The sequence below is a fragment of the Ostrea edulis genome, chromosome 3, assembly GCF_947568905.1.
Source record: "Ostrea edulis chromosome 3, xbOstEdul1.1, whole genome shotgun sequence".
NCBI lineage: Eukaryota > Metazoa > Mollusca > Bivalvia > Ostreida > Ostreidae > Ostrea > Ostrea edulis.
The window spans coordinates 61,027,511-61,052,983 of NC_079166.1; the positions used below are offsets into that span (position 1 = coordinate 61,027,511).

Below are 25,473 nucleotides of genomic sequence, written 5' to 3' on the forward strand. Positions count from 1 at the left end.
GGAGAACACGCTGAGAGTTTCAGCTGCAACCGAATTTTCTCTGTCACATCGATTAAATATAAAGACATTCAATACACATTGAACGTTTTTCACTATAAACTACTTCGTGATTAAGTTTACATACATCATAATTCTTTATAAGTTGTTGAATTGCATATGTTTAAAACAATAAGATGGGACCCCCCCCCCCCCGATCGCGGATTAAGAATATCATTTATTAAATATATTCATATATCTTTGAATTTCTATTATAAAGCTGTTAAAATGCGTAGTAATAGTGAATGTATATGTATAACTTCTCTTTATAAAATAAAATTCACGATAGAGAAGGTATAGATGTATATAAGCCTAGAGTACATATATCATAACCCTTAACTTCACATTTAACAGTTTATTTGCGTGTTTAACTTATATCACTTACGTGATGACGTTACGGTAGGTAAACAGTCCTTGCGATTAACATTTTTTATTAGTCCATAGGGCATGCGAGAGCATAAAAATTGGCAGGTCAAAATTTTACTACCCCATATGCTAGTTGTACAATAATTTCTTTCAATTTCTAAATTCACGTCTCCATCCATATACATGTACTATGATTGATATACTATGAGTTGGTTGTACTCTGCGTTAAAAGCGTCTGTATCCTGCGTAGGAATGGTTGTATCCAAATGTAGTTTGTCCATGGTGTTGCAGGAAAATGATGTAGGCCTACATAATTTGACCCATGTTTACTTTCATGTATAAGGATTTATCATGCTTATATGTACCATGAAAGTTCATGATATGAATGATTTAATACTAAAATACATCACTTAACAAATGTAGTACACTTTTCAATTTGAAGGTCAATTTGAACGTTCATACTTCAGATTGGAATCGAAGTTACAAATGAATATTGAAAAATGTAATGCAATGATTTTTTAAAATTAAAAACCACAATGAACAATAGGCCTATGTATGGCTTTTATTATAAACACAACATTGTATATATGACAGTGGAATTTGTATTTACTTCACTTGGATAAATCTATAGCTTTATGAATTTGTATTTAATTTTGATAAAAGTAGATATGATTCAAACTTTATTTCTAAAAATTTCAGAAATATCTTAATCCCTTGAGATGCATTTTTCTTCTCGTTTGCGTCAACGGTTAAAATAGGCTAGGACTGGGACGTATTGGACTGTACTTCCGTGGGTCAGTTGATCAACATGACATAACAAAATAACCATGATAATGCACACTTTGATAAGTTATGAAAGTTTGGCAATTTCATTGCATATTTTGATTAATGTCATATGTATTGAAGAATCCAGACTCGTTTTCCCTGAAATTCAAACAATATTTTACAACACTTTTTGAATTATAACAAAATTAACAATGAAAGTAAAGTGTTGAAACTAATTTACAATCAAGTCATCAAAAACGAAAACAAGACCTAGGAATATTCACTGCCTTACAGTTACAGTCTGATTATAGCCACCCCTTCATTACAGTCGCGTCGTCGTACCGACTGACGGGGGAAGGGGGGGGGGGGTGCTGCTGTTAGCAATCGCGTTCATTCATATTTTGACAACCTTGGTTAATTCTAAAATTAATTTTTAAATGACATATTAAATATATTTTTGTACCATACTTCGTTAAAATATTGATGACTCAAATTTTCCCTGTTCGATTATAGATCTAGTCTATAAAGGGATGGGGGTGGGGGTGGGGGTGGGGGGGTGAGAGTCATAGAATTATAAGATCATTGATGACTGTATCACTAAGGATAGATAAAATTTCAACATAAAACATTAATGCAGAATATTACGATCTATAGAGCAAATGTTTAACCCACCGTAAATACATGTACTTTCTGCAACAAAGTCGTCATCTCATATCTGTGAAGTCGGACTGTACTGAAGACTCTGACTGGTGTTTCTAGCGCACGACGCTGAGTGCAACTTAAAACGATCGTTGTCGCTGTCACATTTGATGACAATGAACCAATTTGTTTTTTTAAAAGCTTCATTTCTCGGGAATTCTACCCCGCTCCCTGTTTGCACAACAAAAACCTTACACTCTCTCATAAATCTATGTACACCGGAAGTCAACAAGGACGTAAACGAGTCTTGCGCCACCTATGTTTGAAATAGAGGAAAGAACTGACAAATATTCGCAATTCTAAACGAAGTAGGCCATCAATGCAAATATCCTATGAATCAGCAAAATATTTTTTGTAAAAGATATTTATTCATTTTACTAAATAAAATGTACGACAAATCGAATGTGGGTTTTTAGATCCATCCGTATTGGAGCTCTGTTCAGTCATTGGCTAATCAATAATCGCATGGTTATAGCTAAATGCTGTAAATAGTAGTTTATGATAACAAAAAATTCTTTTGATTAAGACCGCCAAACATTAATTGGCAAGAAAGGAAATGCACAGCACTCATGCTTTTCATCCGTTATAGACAAAACGTTTGACGTCACAATGCATTGCGCTAACACCAGCTCGGAATGAAAAGATCTATCGACGCTTTAATTGAAAGTTATACACAGTGAAATCAGCTCCTTTTCATTATATTTAATATATTTCATGCCAAATATGTAAAATGCTTATGTGAATATTTATTTATGGTGCATGTAGGTAATGTATATCTCACCTCTTGCCACTTGATATTCGGCGGTCTTAAAGATTGCAACAAATATTTACATGCATATATATGTTTTACTTTAGTGCTTTGAAAATGAACTTTGCAAGTCATGCGATATTTCATAATTTACACGTGTTACTTATTGTTAAAATCAAAAAAGTAAATGTATCGGGTTTACAGTTTATGAAGATTTAATTATGTACATGTATTGTCCCCAGCTTCACTTCATAAACAGCTACGTGAGTCGTAGTCTTTTAAACATTACTTTTCCGAAGGACTCTTTTTGTAGATGAATCTGTTCGTGGCTTGTATTATCAACCACATCCATCAATTTTTCCGTAAATTCCAAAGCCATTTCATCTTTATTTCTAGTTGGATCAAATAAAACGCACCTATCCCCTGACTTTGTTATCAAGTCATTTAAGTGTTTGTCATTAGCGAGGTTTACTTCCTTCTTAATTTCGTCTATTCCTCCTTGGTTTTCACTGTGGGTGAATATTATTATAGTATATTGCGAAAGCTTTCCATCAAAGGCTTCTGATACTTGCTTGAAGAACTTTTTTCTTTCCTCTGTAAGTCTAGTCAACGGTAACAACAGTCCAATAGCGTGAAATCCCCGACTGTTAATGCTTTTATCCCCAAGGACTTCGTCAAAAAGAGGCGTATCATAAAGTGTTACTGGTATTTCTTCGTACCGCCATTTGTCGTGTTTTTGTTTTGATGGCATATCATCTTCCGCACCTTGCATGTCAGACAATTGCGTATCATTCGGTTCATTTCTATTTCCCTCGGTTTTCTGGTTGATTTTATTTCCTTTATTCTGGTTCTTGTCCTTATGCACATCGTGATCTTTGTCTTTCGTATTGCCTTTATTTTCTACATCATTCTGATTGTCTTCAATATCCTCGGAGTTTCCGTCTTTGCTAACATCCTCATCCATTCCTGCTTTACGGTTAGTTTGGTCTTTAGAATCTTCATCACTGCATTTTTCCTCTTTTAAATGATTTTGAAAAAAAGGCATAATATATTTATTAAAAATTGTAGATGTACAAGATAATTTGGTCATAACAGTGTTACTTTTTTGGGTTATCAATGAAATCGATTTTTATATGATTTTCATATTACCATTTGAAGACTTTGGTCTTAAATTTCGAGCTTTTCCTGATGTCTCTCGTGAAGATTTCCGCTTTCTGTCGTTATCTTTTCCTCGAGGATGTTTTCTTGAATCACTTTCCACAGAAGATAGATTGTCTGATTTTGTTGTATCTTTAACGGAAATGAGATGTTTTTCATTTTGACATTATCATGTTTCAGCTTTACTAGGAAGAAAGATATGCATTGTCTGCTGTCTTTTTCTCGTGATTATAATTTATTTATCATTAATTGTAGATATACAGGATAATACAGTCATAACAGTGTTACTTTTTAGGGTTATAAATAAAATCAGTTTCTTTAGAAATTTCATAGTATTACCATCTGAAGACTTCGGCTCCAAATCTCCAACTTTCCCAGTTGTTATATCTTTATCAGAAGCTGAAATGTTTTGCCTTTAATGTTATATGTATGATGTTTAGTTTTTAATGAGATATTTATTTATAGAAGGGAACTACGGCTACAATCTCATGCATCATTTTGGTATTCTGAATTCTAATTTTTATTTGTGATATTTGATATCTCTTTCGCACCTTGTATATCAGACAATTGCGTAACAGTCCGTTCATTTTTATTTCCCTCGGTTTCCCGATTGATTTCATTTCCACTTTTCTGGTTCTTGTCCTTATCCACTCTGTGGTCATTGTCTTTCGCACTGCCTTTATTTTCTACATCATTCTGATTGTCTTCATTATCCTCGGATTTTCCCTCTTTGCTAAGATCCTCATCAATTTCTGCTTTATGGTCATTAGAATCTTCATGACTGCATTCTTCCTCTTTTGAAAAAGTATCAATTATATATATATATATATATATATATATATATATATATATATATATATATATACATGTGTTAAATTGAGCTTTACAGATACATGTATGACATTCTTAGTATTACCTGCTGGAATCCTTTTCCGCAGTATACCAGGGTAAGCTTTAACTTCTTTTGTTATCCCATTCTTAACCAATGTAATCCCCGCTTCACATACATCTTCTCCCAAGATAGTGTTAATCGTAGTACTTTTTCCTGATCCACATTCCCCAATGAATAGAACTGCTATTCTTTCTTAATATAATAAAATATTTTGACATTAAAATTTTCGCCTAGGCAAAAAAAAAAAAGGAATAATAATTATTACTAGTGATCCTAATTGCTCGCAAACAATTAGAGGACTTTCCATCCTCTATGGGCTAAAACAAAGCATGTTTTAGGTAATGTAAGAAAGTATAAAGGACTGAAATGTTGTATTTTGCAAAGGAAGGGTGAGTTTCTTAACCTCCAAATCTCAGAATTTCTATTTGAAAATGTAAAATGAGCATTAAGATGTATTGCTGACCTAACCTTTGACCTCAATCTAAAATTCAATGTCAATGATTTAAGAGCAGCGAAAGTTGAAACTTTTGCTTATTATCGTTAATAGTATTAATAATGATAAAGTTGAAGCATTTCAGGGAAGGTAAATGTATCGAAAAGGATATAAAGATCCATATAAGGTCAAATAACATTTATTGTATTCAAAAATATTCTGAAAGATCTGAGAATGAATAAAAAATTATTTTCATAATGACCTTGACCTTATTTTGATGTCACCGGTTAGTGCGAGGTAACGAATCAATAGCCCTTGACTTGTGAAGATAAGTAATTTTGGAAAATCTAAACCTTTGACCTTGACTCAATTTTCAAGGTCAAAGGTCACTGATCCCATTTTAGGTGCCCATACAGAATATATTTACGGCTGCTGCAAGGACGGCGAGGCAAACGATGAAGCGATCCTGTGCTGTTGACGTCACACTTGATCTACCTGTTCTATGGCGATCATTTGTGCTGTTGATAGCTGCTACAAAGGTAAAGTATCGTGCTCTGTGCAACCTCGAAATTTCTTGCAACAGCAAATTGTGACACACTTCATTCCGGTCATTCAATTGCGTTTTTGCGTTGAGCATCATTCTGACGCAGCATATCTCAAAACGTGGTTACATTTTTAAAGACAACACAATCTCGAGAATCCCTGCTTTTGATTGTCTGAATCACGTGCACTAGAAACCTGCAAAAGTATCGAGTTACAGAGGCTGATTTCAGAATTTGATGAAAACACTTTTCATTGTCTTCAAATTCTATAGAATATATCAGTGATTTTGTTGCTACCCACCCTTTTTGTGGGCAGGCAATATTTTTATGATAGTCGTTTTCCATATGTGTATGCAATAGGGGTTCATCTTGTTAGACCCCCTATCGGATGTTTTTATTTTGTGTATACATTGTATATGTTCTCTTTCTCAATGTTAATTTTATAGATGTATGTAACAGGGGGTCATCTAGTCATTTGCAGCATATGATCTTAATTTTTACTTGGTTTTAATGACCCCCTGTACTGTATATACTTTTCATCATTTACTAAATAAATGACATTTTCTATTCTCAAACTTGTTCTGATTTGTCTGCTTTGAGCAAAACAAAAAACGAGTGCAGTCCACTTGGATAGTGCTTTTGAGCTAAGGATCATAAATATATCCAGTAAACAATAGCGTTAGATGTAACAAGAATTAATTATCAAGCGGTTCAGTCTAAACCAAACATGTACGAAAAAATTACTTGAAAGAAATCAGCGAAAAATGACGATTATGCGTTTCTTTCTTTCTTTTTCGTGATCTTTGTATTCTCACATTATTCTTATGACCGTTGTAACGATGTACTCGGGTAGATATGGAAAGCCAAAAGGTTCAATATTCTATCTTTGAAATTATGTATTTGTTGTTCCTAAATGCGCCATCGGTTCAATGTAAATGGAAAAATGTTAATCGTTATCTTGACATTTGTAGTGCATAACGGTATATTCGTCATTTGAATTACGTAAGATGTAAATGGAATATATGTTTGTGTAGATGCGTAACAAGTGAATGCATTATCTATTTAATGTAAATTTGAAATTGGATCTTCGTCATCCGTAGTTGAGCATTTGCACATTGCAGTTTGTTAAGCCTATGCGAGTTGTGGTAAATGTGTTTTGGTAATCCGTCCGATGTTAGTTCGACATTCCCATTTGCTCAATTCAACATTTGTAAATTGTTCTACCATTATGACGACAGAGGGCGCGCGCTACATCGTATCTTTTGGGAAACAGACTATACTGTCTATAGAATCATATAGGAAGACTAGTTAACACTCGGGTGTCTAGCACACTCAACATTAACCGGTTGGCGCTAAAAGTCGTTGAAAATGTGCTGCTGAAGTAGTTTGATCAGAGACTTGATGTAGAACATTGTTGTAAGCATCAATATAGATGACTGGACTGATTTTTTCCATGAGTTTACTTTAAACAAACAGTATATGCCATTTAGTAACCATATACCACCAGGGACTGTGCGAGACCAAAAACTCTCGTACATATTTGCTTTGATTGGGATTGATTTTCGTTTTCCCGCCCCTTCCCCACCATTTTTGCATTGCTGTCACTGAAATACGTAATTCACAATATTAAATAGTTAATATGTACATTGGGTAAGAATTCTAAAACACGCAATAACTATTCTGGTTTCATAGGCGTCGGAAAGGGGGGGGGGGGCTAAACCAACAAAAAAGTTTCTACGTCGTTTGGGGGTGGGTAGGGGTATTATGTCTATCTTTGCCCCCCCCCCCCCCTGTTCCAACGCCTATTGGTTTTATATTTGTAAACAAAGTGAATCAGTTATCATTTACCAGTTGTTTTCATTAAATGACAGCCAACCTTGAATGTAACATATTTAAAGTTTTTATGTAATAGACCAGTCGGGCTATTTTTCCATAATTTTTACTAGGCCAGGCCATAAAACCAGTAGCCTGAGCCATGGCCTAGATTTGAATTTTACATTATTTCCACAAGCACTTGTTTCGTATCTGATCACCCCCTTCTTTTTCTCTCCACAAGATAGCTAACTCAATTTCAGACACCCCAATTTCAAAACTCCTATTTTTGTTAAAAATGTATCATTAATCAACATTATTTGTATTTGAATATAGTTTAATTTGAGATATTTTTCTCTTGTCAAAAAATATGTTCCAGTTGTCCTCTGTCAAGCCTCTTTATTGTAAACAACTCATTTTGTCTGTTAAAAGCAGAGAAAGAAACATTATCTTTTTATTTCATAGTCTTGCTGTTAGAGGTTATTTATAAACCTTGTTGGCCACATATAGAGTCCTTGTACATATATGTAAATATACGCTTCCTAGACTGATTAATAATCGATTAATTTCAAGTATTAAATTTAAAAAAAAATGTTTATTATTGAATGAAGAATGAATTGGTAAAAGACTCTGGGAACGTTTAGAACGTTTTTGTCATCAATTTGTAAGCATTGATATCTATACAAAAATATGTTCAAATCAGTTAACCATACTCAAAATTTTCCAGTTATTAAATTTCAAAAATTATTGTTGTTATTAAATTATCAGATGTTTTAGTCGCTCATGATTTAGCTGCAGAACTGTATATATCTCTCTGAAAAAAATATTGGGGACAGATCAAATACACATGTCCCAAATTTTCTAGAGTGCTACATTTCTGCAGCTAATCGTTGCTCAGATTAATTACCTATCTTCGGAGTAAATTTTCCGCCACACTCAACAATTTTTCAGTTATCTGGTGGCGCCCAGTTTTTATTGGTGGAAGAGAGAACCCAGATACAATGTACCTGGGAAGAGACCACCGATCTTCCGAAAGTAAACTGGGAAACTTTCTCACTTACCGGTGCGAGCGGGATTCAAACCCGCGCCGATAGAGGTGAGAGGCCGTGTGATTTTTGAGCGCGATGCTCTAACCACTTTAGGAAAGAAAAGGATACATTGCAACGGAGAAATCTCACGAATTAGCGACGTTTCATGTTTACAGCTACATATATTTAGATACATTATAAAACGGTCTCTATAAACTACTGTAACCGCCATAGATATTTATCTCATATCATAAGTCAAATCTAAAAGATATATTGTTTTAATGTTTTCCGCCACACTCAACCATTTTTCAGTTATATGGTGGCGCCCAGTTTTTTATTGGTGGAAGAGAGAACTCAGATACAATGTACCTGGGAACATATATAATTTCTAATTATCATAATTATTTATTGAACAGATAGACACGAAACGAAATTATAAATACGGGATATTACCTTCTTTTGCCATGGCGTGTATCCAAATTTAAGATGGTATTCAAAGGCCAATTTCACGCACATCAAAATGTTTATACCGTTGCTATACAGGCCTAAATTTAGTTCATAATCATGATGTCACTCAACCGTTATTTTTTTGTTGTGTAAAAACCTCAAAATGGCGACAGGTAGGATTGCGAGATTTTTTGGTCACATTTTCATTTGTTTTTTAAGAATTAGCAATCATTATCATCATGTCACATTGTCTAAAATGTAGATATCCTTACGATACCTTTCAGTCTGTTCAATCAATTATTTACACCGTAGGCTAAACACTCTTGCATGGTTTATTTTATTTCATTTCATTCCTGTTTCCTTGATTTACATAAGATGTACATGCATTAGGTACAAATGTCCATCTTGCAAGAACGACTTTAAAAAACTGCCTTTTAAAACTAAACTTTTGTTTAACTTTGATAGAATGATTAAGAAAAGATAACGAACAGTGACCAATCTCATAAAGAATACAAAAGCATGACAAACACAGAACCTACAAACACGTACATGGCAAATACATTTTATGAAAATATCATATTTTGCATGTTTTGCTCATAGCATTTTAAGGGTTTCAATTTGATATTTTAGTCACCTACCTGCGGAGTTGAAAGGGACTTTAAGATTTGTACTCGTCTGTCAGTCAGTCTGGCAAATCATTTTTTTCTCGTCATGCTTGCAGATATTCATTTGATATTTGGTGCGTTACATTATTATCACAAGTTACAGATCAAGTTCGAAATTTGTTCCGATTAGTTGCGTTGCATTTGCTAAAGACAATCTTTGAATTAATCCATTCATAGCATTTCTGCCATTTAAAATTGACGTCTCGTATCACACACATTAAAACAGAAATGTGAATCCTGTATCCTTCTGTGTTTAGTAAACCAGATATGATGAAAGAATTACAGATATTACATGTACTCTTACTTTGTATTGCTCTTTATTACAACGCGCGTACGTTACGGCAAATCACACTTTATTTATGTATTATGCGTATGTACATTACACAATCTTTAAAATTTCTTATAAAAGGAGGCATCTTCGCAAGTCAAGGGTTATTGATTCTTTAACTCGCACTAACCCTTGAAAGATGAAGATAACAAACAGTGATCAATCTCAAAACTCCTATAAGCAATACAAAATAGAGAGTTGGGTAAACATGGATCCCTGGATATACCAGAGGTGGGATTAGATGCCTAGGAGTAGTAAGCATCCCCTATCCACCGGTCACACCCGCTGTGAGCCCTTTATCGTGATCAGGTAAACGGAATTATCCGTAATCAAAATCAGTGTGTCAATTACGGCCTAACAATCGCTATGAAACACATCAGACAGCATTTGACCCAGTGATAGTTTGTATTGACAAACTAGATTGTCATAACGATCATAGAATTTGCGAAATGCTGACTTTAAACGAGACTTTGAAACCCCTTCACCATCAACTTGTTTGTCATTATCCTGCCTCGACTTTAAAACTGTTCACGCTCTTGCGTATCGAACTAATTGAGATATATACACACACACCATAACCAGGTGACAATGGAATATTGCTACATAAATATGGAAAGTTAACGACGGAGAAGCTGAAGTCATCTCATTGTCATAAAGCTGAGCTGCCATTTTGACACCAACATCTACTTTCAATAAAATATCTACATGTAAGTATGAAGCAGAAGTGGACAACTCCGTGGTGCCCCATATATTACGAATGCACCTTAATAGGAAATGAGCGATGTAGAGTTATACATTTGTAGTTATATTTCAGTGTGACAGAGGCAAATCTGATCGACATTTTAAACGTAATCTCTTTCCCGTTAAACAAAATTGACAATGAATGAAATCAACATATTCTATCAAGAAATTCTCAGTGTTTCGGATTCAATTTTCATGGCATATGTTTTAAATACTCTAAATACGGCTTTCCGTGTGGGAATCCGGGTTAGAATAGGTCCTCAGTATCACTTGCTTGTCGTAAGAGGCTACTAAATAGGGGCGGTCCTTCTGATGTGATCGTGAGACCACATAAACCGAGGTCCCGTGTCAGAGCAGGCGTGGTACAATAAAGATTCCTCCCTGCTCAAAAGCCGTAAGCGCGGACCATAGGCCTAAATTGTGCAATCCTTCACCGGCAATGATTACGCCTCCATCTGAGTGAAACATTATCAAGAGGGACGTTAAAAAATATCCAATCAACCTAAATTCGGTTATGTGTCATTCTAAGTATAGTGTCATATAGTTATGACGTCATCGGTTTGATCAGGCACAAATTACACGACAACAGTAGAACATTTCGTATTTCTTTCTGCCTTAATTGTTGCTTGCTTTATTTTACAATATATGTATGAATAAACCTTGTATGAAGATAATATCGGAATTTTGAATATACACACAGCAAATTGTACATAACGTTAAATTAATGTTAAGTTAACATTGTTTTAAAGTTGAATTGACGTTAATCTAAACGTTACAATTTGATATAATATGTAAATCATGAAAAGAATGCAAAATTAAAGAATTAACGTTAATTCAACGTTAATGAAATAACATTAAATTAACGTTGAAATTAACAAACGTGAATTTAACGTAAACTATTTGTCATCAATCCACCTTAAAATTCCATGTAGGGTAAGGAAAGATTCATTTTGAGAAAAGTCACATAAAACAAGACCCATATTTCACACTTACAGCGTCGTGCCAAAAGTATTCGCGGAAAAATGGCCGACGTCAAATGAGAGTTATCTCGCTTCGCATTACAAACTCGCCGTTTTGGACTAAGTAATGAAGTACACATACCTTTAGTATTTTGTAATATGTCCCTTAGATTGAATACATGCAATGATTCTTCGTGGTACGGACTGGTAAAGGTTCCTAATGTACTCCATGGATAAGTTCTGCCAAATAACAATAATAGGTTCGAACAGCTGAGCTGGGTCAGATTTTGTAAATCTCTATTTACCCGATGCCAACAGTTTTCAATAATGTTTATGTCTGGTGATTGGGCTGGCCAAATCATTCCACGGATGTTGTTTTCGTGCTTGTATCTATCGACAACACGGGCGCGATGCTGGAAGGTGTAGGAATTGTCGGGAAAATGACGAGCAATTACAGGCCAAAGTTGGTCATCTAATATAGAAATATATTCATCGGCATTTATATTGCCGTTTACCCAACACAGGGTACCAGGACCATACCAGGTAAAACATCCCCAGATCATTAACGAAACCTTGGGCTTGCATTCGGCAAACATGCACTCCGGTTTGTAAGCTCTCATGAGCGGATTGCCACACGTAGACTCTATTATTCTGACCAATAACAACTTGTGACTCGTCACTGAAGATAAATGTTTCGCCAATATTCGTTTACAGTCAATCTCCGCTTTTGCAAACACCATGCAAGTCTCTTTTCTGTTGACCTCTTTCACAACCATGCGTTTCCTGACTACTCTCCGATATATCTTATTTTTATGTAATATCCGCTGCACAGTCCGCTTACTGACATTAATTAAATCATGGAATTCAGTTGTGACATCCTTCAACACTTTCCCTCTGCTCCGTTTCACCAACCGCAACAACCTCGTTTCCCCACGACGGGACAACGTTTTCGGACGACCCGTTCGTTTTGCCTTCAACAAGCTACCCCGTTCTTGGAAAGTCTTCAAAATTGATCTGCAAGTAGACTCAGACACCCCTAGCATCCTCGAAATCTCACTGATCTTAAATCCATCATTTTTCTTAATTTCACAATCACTTCTTTCTTGTCCGGTAACAATTCTTTTGACTTCCGACCCATCTTTGTTTACATTACAATTCGACAGCACAGGCTACACCTGCAGACGATTTTTCATACGTGACTCATCCGGGAATGTTTACTGATTTCAGGGATTGTCTCAAAGTTAAATTTTATTACGTATTGACTTGATAACGTTCAGTTTTTCTAAGTGAAGGGCAACAACTCTCGCACTGCGACGGCCATTTTCCGCGAATACTTTTGGCATGACGCTGTAGATCAACATTAAAAATCAGAAAACTTTTTACGAAGCTTTTATTTGATTGAATTAAATGGATTGTATTACTGATGAATTATATTGTGAAAGTGTTTTAAAAGATTACACTGTATCATTATAAAAACATCGAACATTCTAGAAATTCTAAATTTGAGTTACATGTTAATGAATGAAATGAAAAATTTGATAAATCTGAAAGAGTTTATGAACATAGTGTAGAGATATATATTACATCATAATGTACACTGTACATATGTGAAGAATTCACACGTTATCAAATTCATGTATATGCATTAATTATGCCAGTTTTCCCCTCTTTAATACGCAAGATCGCGACTACTTTTTCCGTCTTGGTTTTAAATTTTACTTTCCCCCTTTCAAAGCCTCGCGAGACCCAGAGTATGCGAGAATTTGGGCATGTTGGTAAATAATACCAGTTCTGCAACTTTTATCGTGATTGAGTCACCTGATTTTAACAATGGTGCACTATCATTGCATTGCAGTAGATTGTAGTAATGATTCAAGAAAGAAACATAATACCCAGAAATATCCACAAATGATAGATTTTAATGAAAATGTGGTGGATTTTTCCCACTGCTGTCAGCCAGGAAATTCCCAAAGCTGATAAGAGCTTGCGTCAAAACATATAGCTTCACGAGCTAAATTCAGGAGTTCATTTTTCCTGTATGCAGACGTTTTTACACACCTTTCATTTAAAAATACTTTTAATTGTGGAAAGCACAGGTTAAATCGTCTTCCGATGCCATGTTTGAATAAACAAAAAATGCCCAAGATCGACACGCTTTTCCGGACTTCTTTACAAGAGAGTTCCGCTAACTCGGTATTTACGACCTTGCGTATTGATTGATTGTATCTTGCTTAGGGTCTCGCTCGAGAATTTTTCACTTAATATGGAGACGTCACCAAGATCGGTGAAGGACTTCAAATTTAGGCCTATGCTCGACTCTTACGGTCATTGAGCAGTGAGAGGTCTTTAGCGTGCCACACCTATTGTGACACGTTTTAAATTGCCAAACGAATGACCCATTCGTTTTAAATGTCATCTCCGAGGACGCGTGACGTCCACACCTGATGCCGAGCGTTTGGTGATGGAACTGTCACTACCTGTTTTTTAACGACTTAGGTCTGTCGCGGCCGGGATTCGAACCTCGGCCTTCCACATGCGGAGCGAACGCTCTAACCTCTCGGCCACCGCGGCGGTTTCTCTCTTTGAAGTTTTTGCGATGGATTTATGCTGAGTAAATATTTATTTGAATTGTGTGTACTCGTGTGTATAAAATGTTAATTGTTTTCTTCATTGGCACTTGAATAAAAAAAATGCCTGATGCATTTTTGAAATACTCATGCTAGCCTAAGAGTAAGAAACTTATGATACTATAATATATAAAATAAACTTATCAATTTCTAACATTTGTTATTCACAAAAACATATATACTACTTTCAATAAATTAAAGTTCACGGAGTATTTAGCTGTAAAATAAATACTCGAGTTAGATTCCGAGAACTTACAAGACAGTGACGTCACCCTCAACAACACCGTTTGACGTCTGGAAGACAGTGAAAGTTAAGTAGATCTATGCATGGGTGCTCGGTAAGATTAAATAATGTAACCCAGTTTCTGTTATTCAGCGTCAATTCCATTCATTGTTTTGTTATTTCAAGCTCGTTTAAATGCGAAGGTTACATTATATTTCAGACTATAGACTATTTTCAAACTGAGCAAATGTCAGACGATAATGAGAGTTCACAACCAGTGTTCTGGTATACATAAATGATCGCCGGGCTTAAAGGATGTGTCGCTGATCAAATTATCAAGGTTTGTTAATTACCAAGGTTTGTCAATCTACTTGAATGTGTATACCTGTAGTTTACAGGTATGTAATCTTCTTCAGTTTACTGCAAAGCCTTTGATTGATTGTTTTGATGTTTTCCCCACACTCAACAATTTTTCAGTTATCTGGTGGCGCCCAGTTTTTTTTTATTGGTAGAAGAGAGAGCCCAGACACACCAACGCGAGCAGGATTCAACCCGCGCCAACCCGAGGTGAGAGGCCGTGTGATGTGAGCGCGATGCTCTAATCACTCGGCCACGAAGGGCCTATGCAAAGTCTTTGAAAATACGTTTTATTCACCATATAAAGATATATATATATATATATATATATATATATATATATATATATATATGATACGTTATATATTTCTTCAACTTTTATGGACTGGCTCATTTTGTGTTAGATTGCCCCCCCCCCCCTCTCTCTCTCTCTCTGAGAAGGTTTAGGAGAGGTATACCTGTTACTGGAAATGCTGTATCCATTTGTTTAATTCTGAACAGTTTTAGTTATAACTAACCCGCAATTTTTAACTCGCCTGAGATGAAAGATCAAATGAACACTTGGCAATTGTTTTTCTTATAGATTGTAAACTTTTCACAATTTTGTTTTCTTCTCCAGAATCACTGGATCAATTTCAAATTTAGCCCAAAGCGCCATTCAGTAAAAGAGATACACGTATATTCAAAATGACAAATGAAGTGTCACCCAGCTTCCAAGGGAGATAATTAACAACAATGCATTATCTTGGTACATGTATTTCAAGTGAAAAGGTCACAGGGCTTTCTACCATGCAAGTAGAGAATCCTTGTGTCTTATAGTCATTAAACAGACAAACTCCATATCCAGGTTAGTTATTGTAACTCTCAATCTTTTAAATATTAATATTCAGCTCAAAATGTTAAAGGTCATCTCATATATAAGAGGAATGGGGCACGTATGTAATTTACAAACAATTGTTGTTTAATGTGCAAAGCTCCACACAGTTTCATTTTAGAAATTGGTGTGTGATATATATATATATATATATATATATATATATATATATATATATATATATAATCTGTATATATCTACAAAAGTAAATGAACTTTATTTCAGAGAAACCTGTCTACAACCAAGAGGAAAAGAATCCATGAAAATGGGTAAATATTAATACAGTGTATACTATTACAGGTGTGGTTTCAGCTCACCAGAGCTTTTCCGAAAGAATTTTGTCATGTTTGTCTGCTACCTTTTCAAATTATTGACATATTTTTAAAAATAGATTTTGCAACTTTATCCAGTTCACAATTTTGTAACAAAGCATCTTTCGATGCTCATACTTGACACCAAGTTGCTGATGAATTTATGGTAGGTCACGATCCTCGCACAGTGCCATCATCAGAGGCGAATCAAGGAATTTTTGAAAGGGGTTCTACCATTAATTTTGGTATTCTAAGGTGGAGGATCTACCCTCAAAATGCATTATTTTTACCTTTTGAGCTAAATTTTCTGACGAAAGGGGGCCTCTAATCGCAGAAACCTCTCCCCTCCCTTGGGATCCGCTACTAATCATAACTTATGAATAGTTTGTGACCTATTTATAAATCATGATACTATACCAAGGTCACTTTGAAAATGTTTTTGTCACAGCTATGCATTTATGATGAATAATGAGGAATGTAAATCATCTTAATCACCTTGATAGAACATGACAAAACATATCTCTGACGTTGAAATAAAAAATATGCTAGAATTCCTCATTGACAATATATTCGTGGTCTTTGGTGATCAGGTCTTCCAACAATCTGTTGGAATTCCGTTGGGCACGAATTGTGTTCCTTTGTTAGCTGACATGTTTCTATATTCATATGAAGCAAAATTTATTCAAAAACTTATACATGAGAAGAACAAATCTCTTGCTCTGGCCTTCAATTCGACATTTAGATATATCGACGACGTAATAATTTTCATTCATATGTCGATTCGATATATCCCTGTGAGCTCGAAATAAAAGACACCACAGAGTCGTCCATTTCTGCTTCATACTTAGATATTTTATTGAAAGTAGACATTAACGGGAAACTGACAACTCAACTGTATGACAAACGGGATGATTTCAGCTTCTCCATCGTCAACTTCCCATATTTATGTAGCAATATTCCATTATCACCTGCATATGGTGTTTCTATCTCTCAACTGATTTGATACGCAAGAGCTTGTTCTGCGAATAGTCAGTTTTTAAATCGAGGCAAGCTACTTACAAACAAGTTGATGGTACAGGGGTTTTAACAGTCTCGACAGAAGTCAGCATTTCACAAATTCCATGGTCGTTATAACGATCTAGTTTGTCAATACAACCTAGCATTGGGTCAAATGCTGTCTGACGTGTTTCATAGCGATTGTTAGGCCGTTCTTGACACACTGATTTTGACTACGGATAACTCCGTTTACCTGATCAGGATATAGGACTCACGACGGGTGTGACCGGTCGACTAGGGATGCTTACTCCTCCTAGACACCTGATCCCATCTCTGGTGTGTCTAGGGATCCGTGTTTGCCCAACTCTCTATTCTGCATTGCTTATAGGAGTTATGAGATTGATCACTGTTCCTTATCTTCACCTTTCATCTCATGGTTTCCACATCAAAAATTGTAATAAAGAATACATGGAATAAATATTTTAAAATCTTCTCAAGAACCAATTATCTGTCAGTGATTTACATTTTTATTCGTCTCCAGAACTATTTTGCGTATCCTCAACTTTAACTTTGGTCAGATTTTAAATTTCACCTGGTATAAACTTCATACCTGGTAAACAGATAGGCCAGTCAGTGTATGACTGCTAAAAGTCAATGTGACCAATTTTGGCATATGTTGATAAGCTTTAGGGCATTGTACATAATTTTAACTCATAAAATGATTTAAAAATCATTACAAATTTCTAGCAATGATTTGTTAATCTAATTGTTAGTTTTTCCAACCAAATATATTCCATATTCATGTAGGTGATTGAATTCATTTTTGTGTTGGGTGCGAATGTGATTTTATAATATAAAACTGTATGACACAATTGATGCTCAAGTTATATTAAGGTCACATGTGAATATTCTGACAAATATGGTAAATCGTAACTCGTATTTATTTTCTCTCTCTCCCAATGAAAATTATAGATTATATCATTGTCAATGTGTTGTTGATTTTAAATTCAAATAAAGTGGATAGTGTTTCACATTGAAATTCATGTTGCTAACTAGGTCTTATTCCAGAGAGATACGTTGTTTTTGTACATTCTGTCAGTCTGTTCGTCTGTCTGTCACAAAAATGTTGTGATTGTCTCTCCTAAATGGCCTAGTGGAGAACCTTGGAAACTGTGTACAATGTTTCATTGTCATTGGTAGATGTACATACTGTCAGGACATGAAGATACAATTATTTTCTTAAAAGGTATAGTGAATCTAAGAGGGATGGAGGGTGTATAATAGTTTGTGAACACTTCCCCTCCTATATTGCTTAACTTATATGCTTGAAACTTTGTTCAATACTTCATTGTTATTTGTAGATACATGTATGCATATTGTCAGGAAATGAGGATCCAATTATTTGCCTCAAAGTTATCTATTGGATCTGAGATGGACAGATAGTGGATCTAAGAGGGACAGATGGTTTAAAATAACTTGTTAATGTGAACACATTTACTCCTGTATGACTTGTCGGATAGCTTTGAAATTTAGAAAAATATTTCAACATCATTTAATTTGATGATGTTCACACTGTTCTGAACCAGGAATAATAATATTTTCCTACAATTTACAATGGGTCAAAGAGGAGTGTGTTATATAATTGTTGGGTTTTTTTTTTTAATATAGAGGGGTATATATTCACTTTCAAACTCGTACTTCAGCATAACAGTCCTTGTTTTTTGCATCATACTGACTGTTATGCTGTTCTTGACACACTGATTTTGACTACGGATAACTCCGTTTACCTGATCAGGATATAGGGCTCACGGCGGGTGTGACCGGTCAACAGGGGATGCTTACTCCTCCTAGGTATCTGATCCCACCTCAGGTATGTCCAGGGTCTGTGTTTGCCCAACTCTCTATTATGCATTGCTTATAGGAGTTACGAGATTGATCACTGTTCCTTATCTTCACCTTTCATTATTTTTGTCTTTTTCAGAATCAAAGGAAAAGGATGAACAAAGTTCTTCTGAAATAGAGTATTACAAATAATTGATTAAATCATCATAATTTATTTGCTTGTTCTCATTTTTTGTCTTAATAGTTGGTGGATTTATGCAGTGCATTATAACAGATGGAAATACGTAAAATTGCATTTTCAACGAGGAGGGAATGTACGTTGCCCTTTACATGTACTTCAAATGCATGAATTTCATAATTTAAAAAATCAACGTTAAATTAACGTCAATCGAGCTTCTACGAGAGTTGTCCAAAATGTTCGTGGACAATTACGTTTTTGTTATTTTTATTGGGTGAAGATAAATATTTCGTATACCAAAATGTTTGTTGTACAATTTTAATTCCAAATAAAGTGGTTTTTAATCATTTTGATAATCTCGAATGAAAGAATCGCCATCTTAAAGACTCCCAGAAGATAAATAAAATGGTACAAACTTCGTTAAAGAGTTTCTTTGTAAATGGTTACAGATTTTATAACACATGTCGGAACAAAAAAAATAATTGTGACGTAGATTAAATTGATTACGTCATTTTTATACGTTGATAGTATCAGTTATGTCACAATTAAAGGATTTTGAAAGAAAACACTGTAAGAAAATGTTTCAAAAAATGCAGGAAAAACGACGTTATTGAATTCTGTGTTTACTTTGCCGATAGAGACCAAAAAATAATGAAAAATATCGAACAGTGTCAAGATCATTGGTATATGAGTGGCATAAACGTTTTTTGGAAGGAATTTGATACTTATAGGTCTGGAAGACTTCTGCTATGTAAAGATAGCACAAAATTACATGTTTATGACATTATCACGACAGACGAGCGTCTTACGTTAAGGGAAGTCGCGTCCATGTGTGGAGTTAGTAAATCTTCAGTGTTAAAATATCCTCACTGAAGACTTCGATATGAGTCTTGTCTTTACAAAATGGCTGCCGAGACTCTTATCAGATGACCACATGCAAACTATAGTAAGACTACATCGACAAATAAAGCGCGATGTTACAAAAACAGCAATTTTATCAGCGTCAAACTGGGTCGTGCGGCTTCCATACGCATAGTAAATATGCTGATAGCTTTGGTACACGAATATGCATTGTGCTAATTTTTACACATTTAAAGTATTATGGTCTATGAAAGGCGAAGATAACGAACAATGATATCAAATTATGAAATTAACGTAAACTACGTTAACGTTAACTTAACGTTAAGTTCACATTAACTTAACGTTAACATGAATTTAACGTTATATTAACTTTAACGTTAATTCATCCTTAATATGGTGTGCCCAGGGGTCCGTGTTTGCCCAACTCTCTATTTGGTATTGCTTATACATGTAGGAGTTATGAAATCGATCACTGTTCGTTAGCTTCACCTTTCATATTGTTTAATCCCTTTATGTTCATATCCTATAGTATCTATGATATAGTTATAAATACCCTTTGGGTAGATTGCATACTATATCAATTTATTGCTGATTATTACAATAGCCGATATTTTTTCTTCTTCAAAAATTTGATTTTGGTTTCTCAATTTTGATAGGTGATAATCAAGAGCGAAGAATCATAATTATAGGAAAGGTTGGAGCTGGCAAAAGTGCTATCGGGAACGCTATACTGGGTCAAAAAGTTTTTAAAAGTAAACAAAGTTTCTGCAGTGTCACACAGGAGTGTTGCGTAGAAGACGTCATCAGGAATAATAGACGATTTATTGTTTGTGATACCCCAGGAGCCAATGGCTTGCTTGAGGATCGCGAAAATTTCATGAATCATTTAAAAAGATGTTTATATGTCACATCGCCTGGATTCCACGTCATTCTCTTCGTAATTTCTGCAGGACAGAGAATTGAGCAGTCCGATGTAAATATGTTCAAGGAATATGAAAAACTACTAGGAGATCAAGCGTATACTTATTCGATCATTGCTTTCACTCGTGTTGAGCCTGATGAATGTGAAGGATTGATACGTGATTCGAAAGAAATTTCAGAGCTACGTAGAAAATGTGGAGATCGGGTCCTTAGTTTTGGAAATCAACAAGAAATAAGGAAGGATTTAGTTAAGACGTTCGAAGAAATGGTAGAAATCCTTGTTTCCAAGAATCAAAGTCTTCCTTTTTATCAACACGAAGCATATACAGAGGCGTTCAAAATAATCTGTGAGGATGCCAAAGAGTTAAAGAGGAAAAATAAAAATCTTTCTGACGTAGACTCCATTACTGGAGCCAGAAAAGCAGCTTTTGAAGGCCGATCTCCTCGTGACAAATCTCTTATAAAGCTGATGAACATGGAAAAATGTTGCGTAATTCTTTAAAATAGTCAAAACTTTAAGGTTTCATTTTTTTTAATACAGACAACAACAGTTGATCATCTGATATTATTTCATACTTATGAAGTACCACTGATCGATGATATTCGCCATTTATTGACAAGTACAGACATGGGACCACTTTGGCACAGGGACGGTAGTTTGTAAAGAAACCGGTAAATCCTGCATATTTACAAAGATATGCAACAGTAATTTGAAAAGGATGAATATTAATTGGAACATCACCGAGCCATATTGCAACCGTCGGACATTTTCAATACAGCTGATAACCAGCATACATGTACTAAGTACAGTGTACTTTTCATTTGTAGCAGATATGGCTTTCGTTAAGTCGGTACTTCACATTGTGTTATTTCATTTATTTGAGTGACTTTTTGTGTAACCAAAATACGATATCATCATAAACTTTGAATTAAATAAAAAAGGAAAATAAGATTTGATATATCCATGTGAGCTGGAAATAAAGGACACCACAGAGTCGTCCATTTCTGCTTCATACTTAGATATTTTATTGAAAGTAGACATTAACGGCAAACTAACAACTCAACTGTATGAGAAACGGGATGATTTCAGCTTCTCCATCGTCAACTTCCCACATTTATGTAGCAATATTCCATTATCACCTGCATATGGTGTTTATATATCTCAACTGATTCGATATATAAGAGCCTGTTCTGGGTATAGTCAGTTTTTAAATCGAGGTAAGCTACTTACAAACAAGTTGATGGTACAGGGATTTCAACAGTCTCGATTGAAGTCAGCATTTCGCAAATTCTATGGTCGTTATAACGATCTAGTTCGTCAATACAACCTCGCATTGGGTCAAATACTGTCTGACGTGTTTCATACCGATTGTTAAGCCGTTCTTGGCACACTGTTTTTGACTGCGGATAACTCCGTTTACCTGATCAGGATATAGGGCTCACGGCGGGTGTGACCGGTCAACAGGGGATGCTTACTCCTCCTAGGCACCTGATCCCACCTTTGGTGTGTCCAGGGGTCCGTGTTTGCCCAACTATCTATTTTGTATTGCTTGTAGGAGTTATGAGATTGATCACTGTTCGTTATCTTCACCTTGCATTAAGAAGATTTTACGCATTTATTACCAGTTCAACAATGATAAATAGTAAATACGTCTGAAGCATACAGTATACGATTTAAGGAATGAATTTATTATTTTGTCGTTGGATGGAGGTATACCACGAAAAAAAAAGACGGAAAACTTCATCATTGCGCGTAGCGAATGATGCAGAAGTTTTTCGTCTCTTTTTTTTTTTCGTGGTATACCTCCATCCAACGAAAAATTATAAATTAATTCCTGATCATTTAATATTTTAAAACAATGAGTTTATATGATAAAAAATTACTTGAATTGAGTTGAATTAACGAGTTATTCTTGGACTACACTCTATGTTATTTCGAGATGGGCGTAGTAATTTGTGAATACACAACTTTAAAACAAAACTAAATCCGTTAATGGCGACTTCCACGAACTGTTGTTTACTGTTGAGGAAACGGGTTTCTTGCGGACTGATGAGTTAGAGATACTCCTGTTGAAAGAAAATTGCAAGAATTTTGTTGAATGGAACTGGAATTAAGTGCAAAGTTCGATGTCGATTCTAACGGAAAGCGTGGGACACGTGCATAATCAAGATGTGGGGTGCCACTGTGCCAGGTAGGGTTTTCTTGAGGGTTGTCACGGCTTCCAGGTGGACAAGTGAGTGTTACAGAGGTTTTTCGAGTTTTATCAGTGAATTTCTAAGGCGTCACAGCTGTTGTAACATCGTACGGAAGCCTCGTTTCGGTGCCCACTCATAAACATATGCCGGAGTTCGAAACCATTGTCGTTAAGGGATACGATATTGCAGTATCTCTGAGGCAGTGTGCAGTGTATCTGGTATTTGGGTTTGTGACTATTCTCTTTAGAGAAGTCGAGAGGCATAGGCTTCATCGACTTCTCGTCGTAAGCATTCATATTTTGATTCTGGAAAACGTGTAAATACCGGAGTCGGTGACAGTTTATGCTTCGACCGACGTTTCGACTCAGATGTGCCTGGATTTACGGAGTAGAGAACTTGTTTTCAAACATTTAGCAGTAATGCCAAAAGGAAATTAACACTTGCTTGCTTTTAATCCATTTTCAACATGTCCCATGTCTCGGGTTTACGTTAACTGGTCTTGGGAGCTGTCACAATAGGAGACCAGTTAAGAGAAAAGCAGGCTGACCTAATCAGAGTTCTGATTTAAACTCCTGTATGCCTCTCAAGTTCTCTATAGAGAATAGGTTTGTGACATGAAGGAAGTTGTGGCAAGGTGCAAACTGGACTATTGTCATCCCCGGTTGAATACATTTAACTCTCAGCCCGGAATTGCAGAAGCAGGCGTGTGTTTGATTTTTTTTTTTGGGGGGGGGGGGGGGATGTCCTCAAATAGCCATGTCTATTTCATTTTGCATAATTATATATTACTTATATTTGATATTTGTTTGTTTTTGTTTAATAAATTTATATAGATCGATAGAACTGTTAAGTCTTTCTTTTCAGGATTCCCTAATCTATTTATAAATACAAAGTATCCAGAGGAATCCCCAACATTCCAGTCGAAAGTAGTTCCGGTCTTTCTTTTTTTTTCGTTGGATACGATATTCCAATAATTTTTCAACCAATGAAAAAGCGTGTAACATGTAAAATTAAATGATTTAACTGTAATTATAAATTCCACTCAAACCTGAAATCAAGGGAGAAATAATGTGAGAAATATCCACGACAGACATACGGGATTCCAGAATAGGGAATAGTGGAAAGAGACCAGCTGTCTCGCTAATATTTAGTAACTGACAATTACTGTCATTAAAGTGATTGGACGAAAAATGAAATGGGCGTTACCAAATCGTATGTTATTAGGAGAGTGCTCGGAATACATTAAGTGAAAGTGAAACCAGGCGTCAAGAGCATAAACTGAAAATAGACTTAAGGATATGCGGGACGATGATCACGTGATGGTTGCGAATTTATTAGAGGGCGAAGCCCTCTCACGGCCCAAAGGGCCGTGAGAGCGGAGCTCTCCCTATAGGTAACACGTATATACATGTTTAAAAGGAAAATATAGGAAAATAATGAAAAATTAAACAGTACTTATGGAACTTGAAAAGTTTGGTACCTAATGGCGTCGATTCGAATATTAGCGCGTGAACATGTATTCCTCCATTTTGAATCTCGTCTACCCTAGTTCACGTCGTTCTGAGATGTTACATAAAATCCGTAAAAGCATGTAAATCTTATTTTCCTAATCATATATAATCACTCCACGCCATGTTTTTTGTTGTGGTTCAAACGCTATGTATTTTGTAAATTTGCTAAATAACGACGCTGAATATGACGTCACAATGTACTGTTTACATCGATTGCGTTATATTTCCCGCATTCAATATATAGGCGGATCAAATGTCCAAAATTAGGATGCACAGCTCCGTCCGCATGCTAACTTCGGGTTGTTTTTGTCCTGTTTTGGATATAAATAATAATGTCAAAAATGTTTTGCTTCGCCCTCAAACACGGTAACGCCGTAAAACATATTATAGATTTAGAACCGGACGCAGCGTAGTTAAAGCTTCCCGAGAAAAATCACAATGTTGTACAGACACACTATATGACGTCATAATAAAAAAAAAAAATACGTCACGACGTTGTATCGCAGGGAAAATGTCATCGTATTTTGTCGTAATTTGCTACCGCTGTCAAGTGTAAATCTGCTGATTGAATTCTTGTCAAATGATAATTTTTATTTTATTTCATAGTGATTACAAGTCTCTTCTTCATATACGTTGCATATATTATAGCGAACCAGCGCGAAGTGCTGGCTAGTACTGCGAGCTCTAATGACTAGATCGCGGGAAATAATCCGAGCTAAATCTCAACCTCTAACACAAACTCCCCGTCGAGGCCTCATTACGTCACCTACGATAGACCTCTCCTATGTGACGCACCACAATATACAGATTTGTATATTGTGAGTCCACGATTATCACGCAGACAAATTACACTTAAGAAGTAGTTCGCAGTTAAAAGTCTGAAGATATTAAAATTAAGAGCATTAATATAAAAGTATGGATTTTATTTTAAACATAAAATGATCAAAAGATCATTAA

General features: G+C 35.4%; 2 protein-coding genes and 1 long non-coding RNA gene across 3 annotated transcripts; 2 read left to right on the forward strand and 1 right to left on the reverse strand.

Annotated features, from left to right (window-relative positions):
* Window positions 1-2,192: 2,192 nt before the first annotated feature.
* On the reverse strand, window positions 2,193-4,850 carry LOC125676349 (uncharacterized). Its single transcript, XM_048914231.2, has 5 exons — window positions 4,689-4,850; window positions 4,324-4,566; window positions 4,112-4,171; window positions 3,764-3,904; window positions 2,193-3,631 (listed from the first exon to the last, which is right to left on the reverse strand). Exon 5 carries the CDS (start codon window positions 3,576-3,578, stop codon window positions 2,874-2,876), a length of 705 nt encoding a protein of 234 aa, XP_048770188.2. The 5' UTR covers window positions 3,579-3,631; window positions 3,764-3,904; window positions 4,112-4,171; window positions 4,324-4,566; window positions 4,689-4,850; the 3' UTR covers window positions 2,193-2,873.
* Window positions 4,851-14,755: 9,905 nt separating this feature from the next.
* Window positions 14,756-19,033, forward strand: LOC125674884 (uncharacterized). The gene is made up of 4 exons (XR_007370285.2): window positions 14,756-14,809; window positions 14,947-15,036; window positions 15,446-15,673; window positions 15,926-19,033. It is a non-coding gene; the product is annotated as an uncharacterized LOC125674884 (long non-coding RNA).
* Window positions 19,034-20,001: 968 nt separating this feature from the next.
* LOC130053605 (uncharacterized) lies at window positions 20,002-21,311 on the forward strand. The gene is made up of 2 exons (XM_056160964.1): window positions 20,002-20,083; window positions 20,545-21,311. Exons 1-2 carry the CDS (start codon window positions 20,002-20,004, stop codon window positions 21,309-21,311), a joined length of 849 nt encoding a protein of 282 aa, XP_056016939.1.
* Window positions 21,312-25,473: the final 4,162 nt, after the last annotated feature.